The sequence below is a fragment of the Triplophysa rosa genome, linkage group LG19 (assembly GCF_024868665.1).
Source record: "Triplophysa rosa linkage group LG19, Trosa_1v2, whole genome shotgun sequence".
Lineage (NCBI taxonomy): Eukaryota > Metazoa > Chordata > Actinopteri > Cypriniformes > Nemacheilidae > Triplophysa > Triplophysa rosa.
In genome coordinates, this window is record NC_079908.1 from 6,806,528 (window position 1) to 6,815,920 (window position 9,393).

At 42.5% G+C, this 9,393-nt stretch overlaps 1 protein-coding gene across 1 annotated transcript; it reads right to left on the reverse strand.

Annotated features, from left to right (window-relative positions):
• Nucleotides 1–5,502: 5,502 nt before the first annotated feature.
• Nucleotides 5,503–8,360, reverse strand: LOC130569699 (girdin-like). Its single transcript, XM_057359483.1, has 5 exons — nt 8,296–8,360; nt 7,930–7,988; nt 6,331–6,414; nt 6,071–6,211; nt 5,503–5,972 (listed from the first exon to the last, which is right to left on the reverse strand). The coding sequence occupies exons 1-5, from the start codon at nt 8,342–8,344 to the stop codon at nt 5,802–5,804; spliced, it is 504 nt and encodes a 167-aa protein (XP_057215466.1). The 5' UTR covers nt 8,345–8,360; the 3' UTR covers nt 5,503–5,801.
• Nucleotides 8,361–9,393: the final 1,033 nt, after the last annotated feature.

The window sequence follows — 9,393 nt, forward strand, 5'->3', positions numbered from 1 at the left end:
TTTGACCATAAATATCCTGATTTTTTGAGTTGTTCCTGCCGTTTAAAGTAACAGCTCAAGGCATTGCCGGCGTGCACACACAATATTTCACCTTGCAGCAACATGACAGCCTGGTCATTATCAAATAAAATAGTTATTGCCATTATAATTATTTACAAGTGCTTTTTAATTGAATATATGCACAACAGTCAGCAGCGAACGTTTTCCACTAGCTCTTGAGGGCGGGATCTGCCAAATGAGGTACAGGATAGGAGTTCGGAAGTGCCGGATCCGATTGTTCCAGCAAAAATTAAGCCCTGAGTGTTGCTTGTGTGCATGCTCATATTAATTGTACTGGACTATTATGCATCCATGCATAAGTTTAAAGGGAGTAGAATCCTGCGGTTGAGTAAAACAGATCCAGCCCAAAATTAACCCCACACCTTTTAAATATAATCCTGTCATGTAGTGTGTGTGGGCTTGGAATTTTAGCATGTCTTGTAAATATGTAAATGCTTTATGACAATACAGTGTTGCTTGTGAGCATGCATCAAACTTATTGTTTCTGGCTATATATGCATTCATGCATAGTTTACGGGGTAGAAACGTGACAGGTAGGAAAAACAGATCCTGTCCCAAAATTACCTCAACCCCCTTTAAATATTATCCCGTCATGTGTAACATGTAGTGTGTGTGGCCTTGACATTTTTGCATGTCTCTGTAAATATGAATAAATGCTCGATGAGACAAACAGTGTTGCTTGTGAGCAGGGATCAAACTGATTGTTTTTCATATATGTGCATCCTTGACAACTAAGAATGTTGCTGTCAGAGGAGGGTCCCTATGTTCAATGAGAAACAAAGTAAAGAGGACCGGGGCTTCAAACCACCAACCTGCCAATGTACAGCACAACACACCTGTAGCACCAAGCCAAAGGGAATATTTGCCAGCTATTGCAGGGGAACTGTCTCTCACAGCTGAGAATTCTCCTGTCACATACTGTTCCACCTGTGTTCCATGAGATAGAAAGTCCCTCTTGTCTCAAATTGACTGCTGACTTTCAAAACCAACACAAGTAGGTTCTTAGAGTTTAAGGTTCTATCATTTAATCTTTCAAAGCAGGAAAACGTATTATGACAACTAACAACGTTGCTGTCAGATAGGGTTCCCCTTGTTAATGAGAAAAAAAGAAGGGGACCAGAGCTTCAAACCATCAACCTGCCCATCTCAAGCCCAAGCACAATAATACTACACCATTGAGAATCACGAGTTCACCTGCGCAGATAACAGCGATGTTGCAGGGATAATAATGACAGAGCATGGGTATGAAGGTTTATGCGTATTTGGCGTGCTGTCCGGGAGCGGGCTCCGAGCTCGCCGATCTATCCGAAGCCGAAACACTCTACACCTGGTCCGGGCAGGAGTGCGCCGAGCTCGGAACCGGCTTGAGCCCAGAGCACACCCCCAAAAGCGATGATAAGTGGGACAGCACGCCGGAGTACGCATACCCCCCAAACGCGATGCAGCGCTGCGGAGGTGGTGGACCTGCGTTCGGGAAGAGAGTAGGATGAGGCTCCTTAGGGAGATGAGGTTGAGATGAGACAAGAATGGGTAGGGGTTCCTCGGAGGATGTTGACTGATATGAGTGAGGGTGCCTGCTGGAGTGATGAGAAGTTGGAATCCGGAGCTGCTGGGAGTAGTGCACGTAGAGGCTGTAAATATGGGGATTTCCGAACCATAAATGAACATGGCTTCGTGGGTGTCCCTGGGGTTAAGCCTGATACTGGAAGGAGGCGACTGAAGGAGGGAGCCAGCTGTAATAGTGGAGGCTCCTGCTGGGGTGAACGCTGCTGTGATGCTCTGCTTCGTGTTGAAGTCTGCTAGGCGGCAGAATTGAGACGGAAGCACTGGCCTTGCGGAGCCGATCGCTGCGCGACATGCTGGCTTCGACGCTTTAGATGGAAGCACTGGCCTCTGCGGAGGCGGTCGCTGTGGCGACCTGGCCTAGACGCTTGAGATGGAAGCACTGGCCTCTGCGGAGGCGATCGCTGCGGCGACAGCTGGCTTCAGCGCTTGTGATGGAAGCACTGGCCTCTGCGGAGGCGCACTAGCTGGCTGACTGCTGGCTTCGACCTTGTGATGGAGCGCGTGAGCGATCACTGCTGCCTGGCTTCGTGCTTGGCGGCCCTGGGAGGCGATCGCTGCGACTGTTCGGCGGTGGAGACGCCTGGGCATGTGCGCCTGGTAGCTTAGATGAGCAGGCTGGGAGATGCTGGCCGCTGGCTTCTGCGTTGGATGCTTCTTGTCCGGCGCTTGCTTCATGCTTGAAATGGAAAAAGCTGGCCTCGGCTGAGGCAATGTTGGCTTCTATGCTGTGAAGTGGAAGTGCTGGTCTCTGTCCCAGGTAGTCGCTGCGACGATGCTGGCTTCCACGCTTGGGATGGAAGTGCTGACCTCTGCTGTGGCGGTCTGCGTGCGTTTATGCTGGCTTTCACGTCTTGGATGGAAGTGCTGGCCTCTGCTGAGACAGTTGCTTGCCGTGATGCTGGTGTCTAGCTTGAGATGAAGTGCTGGCCTCTGCTGAGGCGATCGCTGCGGCTATGCGGCCGATTTACCCTCCTCCCTGAAAGATGATTCTGCCACGTGTAACATATAGTGTGTGTGGCCATGAAATTTTAGAATGTTTATGTAAATATGAATAAATGCTTCATGAGACATACAGTGTTGCCGCTGCTTAATTTGCAAATACTGAGGTGCTGGAACAAGGGGGCGTTGCAGATCCGGCAAGTTAGTGGGGTGTGGAGCAGTAACAGAATGGGCAATTTTTGTGAGGCTTTCTTTCCATCTATTTACGTTTTGAAAATGCACATAAGAAAGCCTAAATGAAAACGGATATGCGAAAATAATCTCAAAATTACCAAAAAAAAGAACGGGATAGACGCAGATTTTATCTCGAGTTTACCTTAGTTCAAATGCGCGTTAAGATGATGAAAACTGTTAATTGTCATATTTAATTTATTATAAATCAATGTTGTGCTTGTAAAACACCAAAAACACAGCCCACAATATTTGTGTACAATTCACAAGTTTAACGTCAAACCTAAATTTCACAGGCATTTTTTGAGTGAGCGCGTTCTTGGTGGAGGCTAATGTGAATAACAAAATAGGCATTTTAAGCATCTAATCATCCGTTAACCGTATTTCATCAGGTTTTCTCCGTCACTTCGCAGCATTTAATAAAACTTGTCCAACAACACAAATAACTCTCTCTGAAGTGTCCATCACGACAAGTCCCATTCAATATATAATGCAAGCATGTGATGTGTACGCACACGCGTCATAAGACTTCCCACATTTCAGAAGTGAATCAACGTTTACAGGCTATGTATTCGTGGAATACGCCGAATATTTGACAATTAACAGATTAACAAAACGAAAGCGAAAAAAAAGGTGACAATATGCTGCTGAAATTGGTTCAGTTTGTGAGGCCCAGCTCTCCACAAATGAGATCAAGGAAAGGAGATGACAGAGCGCATCCTGTAAATTTTCTCTATTTTGCAATAGCACAGAGTTTTGTTTTTAGTCCAAGTGTGCAGCCTTCCTATCGAATGACATACGTACACAGTCTTATCTGTTTGACCATAAATATTCCTAGAATTATTTTGAGTTGTTCCTGCCGTTAAAAGAAACAGCTCAGGCGATTGCACCGGTGCACACACAATATTTCACCTTGCAGCAACATGACAACCTGTTCATTATCAAAATAAAATAGTTATTGCCATTATAATTATTACAAGTGCTTTTTAAATTGAATATATGCATTCAACATGTCAGAGCGAACGTTTTCCACTAGCTCTTGAGGTGCGGGATCTGCCAAATGAGGTACAGGATAGGATTTCGGAAGTGCCGGATCCGATTGTTCAGCAAAAATTAAGCCCTGAGTGTTACTTGTGTGCATGCTTCATATTAATTGTACTGGACTATGTATGCATCCATGCATAAGTTTAAAGGGAGTAGAATCCTTGCGGTTGAGAAAAACAGATCCAGCTCCGAAATTAACCCCGACTACTTTTAAATATAATCCTGTCATGTAGTGTGTGTGGGCTTGGAATTTTAGCATGTCTGTGTAAATATGTTTAAATGATTTATGACACATACAGTGTTGCTTGTGAGCATGCATCAAAATTATTGTTTCTGGCTATATATGCATCCATGCATGAGTTTAACGGGGTGGAAACGTGACAGGAAGGAAAAACAGATCCTGTCCCAAAATTACCTCTAACCCCCTTTAAATATTTTCCCGTCATTTGTATCATGTAGTGTGTGTGGCCTTTACATTTTTGGATGTCTCTGTAAATATGAATACATGCTTGATGAGACAAAAAGTGTTGCTTGTGAGCAGGGATCAAACTAATTGTTTTTCACTATATGTGCATCCATGACAACTAAGAATGTTTCTGTCAGGGGAGGTTCCCCTATGTTCAATGAGAACCAAAGTCAAAGAGGACCGGGGCTTCAAACCACCAACCTGCCAATGTCAAACCCGAAGCACTAGACTACTGTCTCTCACAGCTGAGAATTCTCCTCTCACATACCGTTTCACCTGTGTTCCATGAGATAGAATTTCCCTACTTGTCTCAAATTTAAACTGCCGACTTTCAAAGCAACTAAAAGTAGGTTCTTATAGTTTAAGGTTCATAAAATTTCATCTTTCAAAGGAGGAAAACGTATTATGACGACTAAGAACGATGCTGTCAGACGAGGTTCCCCTGTGCTCAATGAGAAAAAAAGGAAGGGGACCAGAGCTTCAAACCATCAACCTGCCCGTCTCAAGCCCAAAGCACTAAATACTACACCCATTTGAGAAATCACGAGTTAACCTGCACAGATAACAGCGAAGTTGCAGGGGTAATAATGATAGAGCATGGGTATGAAGGTTAATGCGTATTTGGCGTGCTGTCCAGGGAGCGGGCTCCGAGCCTGCCGGATCTATCCGAACTCGAAGCACTCTACCCTGACCAGGGCAAGTGCGCCGAGCTCGGAACCGGCTCGAGCCCAGAGCACACCCCCCAAACGCATGATAAAGTGGGACAGCAGCCGGATTACGCATAACCCCCCAAGACGCGATGCTAGGCGCTGCGGAGGTGGTGACCTGCATTCGAGAAGAGATGATAGGATGAGGGCTCTTTAGGAGATGAGGTTGAGATGAGACAAGAATGGGGTAGGTGTTCCTCGGAGGATGGTTGAGACTGATAAGTAGTAAGGGTGCCTGCTGGAGTGATGAGAAGTTGGAATCCGTGAGCGGCTGGGAGTAGTGCATGTAGAGGTTGTAAATATGGGGATTTCAGAAACCATAAATGAACATGGCTTCGTGGGTGTCCCTGGGGTTAAGCCTGATTCTGGCAGGAGGCGACTGAAGGAGGGAGCCATCTGTAATAGTGAAGGCTCCTGCTGGGGTGGTTAATAAAAACACTACAATATTCTATAAATGTAAGAATAGTTCATATAGATTTCATGGTGACTTTAAGAGCATTTATTTCAGTTGATGAATGATAAAAACATTGACAGCCAATCAAAATCCATGCAGATTTAAAGGGCTCACACATTTAAAATATAAAACTGCAGCACGCAAGTCATCTATTGGTGTGGATGCTAACATAACTGCTATAGTTCTCTCTGAATCGAACACATGACCTTGAACTCGTGATGAGCACCATCTACCAGTCGAGCTACAAACTCAGATGCCCTGGATTTGTTTGAGCTGGTCATTGATTATGTCTGTGCATGTCTAGGTCAGTGTGTGTGTGTGTGTGTGCGCGCGCTCACAGCTCCTGTTGTAGGCGTTTGATCTTGGCTTTAGCATCGGTCAGCTCCAGTGGCAGATGCTGTTGGGATAAAGGAAGCTGGCATCCGGAGGACTCCGTGAGGGAGGGGCTTTCAGTGTACACCGCAGACTGCACCATCTCATTCCCCTGCATCAGCTCTACTATAGTCTAACAGCAGAGAGAGAGAGAGAGAGAAATAGAGGAACGGACATGTTATAATTATCCCTGCACCCCGCTGAGATTCTTATAAAGACTTCTGAAGGTACCTCAAACTGCCGGTCTCGTTGGTCCACTAGCATTTTCAGATCGATGATTATATTTCTGCCAAGATTTTCCCATTCCTCTGGACACAAACCCTCCATCTCCAGCCAGTGCAGATCAAAGACGTTCTCCTGACAGTGGGTGACCTACAGCGAAGCATTTGCACAAAGCATCGCTTTAATGATACATCTTCATACCAACTTGAAGTGAAATAAGACATTTTTCTTAGACAAGCGGGTTTGGATAGATGGATGGATTCCAGAACCTCTTGGATATGAGCTGCGATCGCTGCTTGGGTGTCGAAATCAAGACTCTGGATCTTCTCAATGTACTCTTCTTTCTTTTCACACTGAAATAAAGAAAGCATTCTGTTTAATAACATTTTTGCATCAAGCATCAATACTTTTGTTTTTAGGTCAGTGTGAAGTTAAATAGCAACAAGAGTTTTGGTTCTGTAGCATCGTCATTTTAGTGGGTTATGATGTAACAGTGCTGTGGGTCTTTTACAGATATGCAAGAACTTGTTTACAATCTTGAACAAGTACAATCTTGTTTTCTGTGTGAGTGACCTTTACTTAAATCTAGTGCGTTCACATTGAAAATTCTCAAAATAGAAGTGCACTTTAAGTACCCGGATGATGCACTTTTTCAACCGAAAATATGGTCCGTTTCTCAATTCCAAGAACGCAAAGAACCGACTTGTGTTCTTGTGGAGACCAGTCTTGCGAGGCAGCCTCGGAAGAACGGACTTGGATGGACGCGCCGCATACGATGCATCCTTGATATCGAGAACACATCCGGGTACTTTCATGCGTTCTCTGTTCTTGACAGTGTTGGGTGTAACTAGTTACTAAGTAATTAGTTACTGTAATTTAATTACTTTTCCCTTGAAAAAGTAAAGTAAGGGATTACTCTTATTTTTTCTGTAATTTAATTACAGTTACTTTTGATGTAATTAAACTAAATACTCTGTGTAAAATGTGTTTGTGCAATAGTGGAATTGACATAAAAATTCAAAGTCTAACTTTAAAATCTGTGCTTTAATGTATAATTCTCACATTTGTAATACTTTGGTCAGTTAATAAGAGTACTTTATGTAGTTTAATATTATTTATTTTAATGAATTAAAAGAGCCGTTTTATGCCTATCCTTGAATCACTTAACTAATCAAGGTTGATATAGGATATAGAAAGTAATTAGTAATAAGTAACTAAATAATTTTTGGAGAGAGTAATTTGTACAGTAATCTAATTACACTATTGAATATGTAATTAGTAACTAGTAATTAATTACTTTTTGAGAGTAACTTACCCAACACTGGTTCTTGAGTATTGGAACGGACTTTGATGGTTATTGATGACGTAGAGCAAGAAAACAAGTCTGAAGAACGCATATTGAGAAACGGCCATGAAGTGTGGAACTGTGGACACTTCACGCACTCAATGGTCGCAGTTTCGCTTATGTAGCGGAATGGAGGTGGGGCTATCAGACGCTGATCGAGCAAAACTCTCCAGCAGGGTGATAACGCTTCAATCTGATGATGACTAAAGCATTGCTGGGCAAAACAGATGAAAACTAAAATAGATTTTTATTCACACGCATTTGCGCTCGTCTGGGAAACCGATATACTTCCGGTTAGTATAAAACCATTTAGTATTCCATTTGGGACGATACTACCCTTAGTTTAACTGCATAGTGTATAGTGTGTCATTTTGGACACAACTCAAGTCAAACTTCAGATTCAGAAACCATGGATAGAAACAAAAGACATTAGCTATCAAAATAAAAGTCATGACACATTATATACATAAATAATAAAACAAATGTAAAAAATAAATAATAAATGTTTGTTTTAAAATATTACCTGTACAGCACATCCAAGCAACAGTAAGAGCAACTTATTGATTTCTTCCAGACTTCCCTCTAAAACAAAACAATAAAATCTGAAAATGACCATGTGCACATTTTATTCAGACCAAAAATGACTTAAACACACACACATCATAATAACATTTTCCTGAACCATAAATGTGAACTTCCCATCTATAAGCATTCCTTATAGAGCTTTCTGTGCAAAATAAGAGAGTATTTTAACATAAAAAGAATACACACCAGCTTTAACATACATTATAATACACTGAAGTTTCTCTAAGAGTCCCTGACACATGTTCATGTCATTAGATTTAAGCCTCAGGAACAGTTCTGCACTGTTTCTCAAGAGCCGACGTACCACAGAGCGGGTTTCTGCCCAGCAGCAGCACATTGGGAGGTGAAACCATAACCAGCTGATGCAGGGTCTCCTAAAATAGAGACAAATTCAGAAACAAAAGATATGAGATACACAGAATCTTCTCCCTAAAGACACCAACACTCCGTTTTAAAAAAAGCAAATACACAGCTTGCTTGCCATCACTTTCTTTGCAAGCAAGCGTTTAAACTGTTTGGGGGGTTAATAATTGTTCTGGAAGGGTAATTGTTCTAAACTATCCCAAATAGTTCAGGAAACTCGTGTGCAGACCCCCGGGGGGATGGTTTGAGTCAATTATTAAACCTTGATGCGGGACTCAAGGGTTGAGGTCACCAGACTTTGCAAAATTCATTTTCAAAAAAGCATGTGACAGAGCCATTGCAGAGGTACTTCAAGAAGTTTTTATATTTGGATTATTTACCACAGATTCATTAGTGGTTATTAAATAAACACTAGGCACATAACCAGACAACCACAGCAGACAGTTTCTTTACAGAGCATTTTAGCTGAAGACAGAAAAGCATTATTAATAATAAAAGATGAATTCAATGTAATTTCATGTTTTCTTTATTCTTTTTATTTCGGTCTGTGGGGTGGGTGCCTGTGCGGGTCCGCTTTTGGTGTTGGTATCCATCAAAACGTCGGTCCCATTGCTTCTATGGTATGGCAGCAAAACAATTGCAGTGTACCTCTGTTTTGTACAGATTATACAAAACGAAAGGGAAAAAATGGTGACAATATGCTGCTGAAATTGGTTCAGTTTGTGAGGCCCAGCGCTCCACAAATGAGATCAAGGAAAGGAGATGACAGAGCGCATCCGGTAAATTTTCTCTATTTTGCAAAAGCAAGAGTTTTGTTTTTAGTCCAAGTGTGCAGCCTTCCTATCGAATGACATACTACACAGTCTTATCTGTTTGACCATAAATATCCTGGAATTTTTTTTAGTTGTTCCTCCGTTAAAGTAACAGCTCAGGCGATTGCGCCGGTGCACACACAATATTTCACCTTGCAGCAACATGACAGCCTGTTCATTTCAAAATAAAATAGTTATTGCCATTATAATTATTACAAGTGCTTTTT

Coding starts and splice junctions, on each gene's coding strand:
- LOC130569699 (XM_057359483.1), bottom strand. CDS start 8,344: ATGGTTTCACCTCCCAATGTGCTGCTGCTGGGCAGAAACCCGCTCTGT. Junction 6,415..7,929: donor TGCTTGGATGTGCTGTACAG/GTAATATTTTAA, acceptor TCTTTATTTCAG/TGTGAAAAGAAAGAAGAGTA. Junction 5,973..6,070: donor AACGAGACCGGCAGTTTGAG/GTACCTTCAGAA, acceptor CTCTGCTGTTAG/ACTATAGTAGAGCTGATGCA.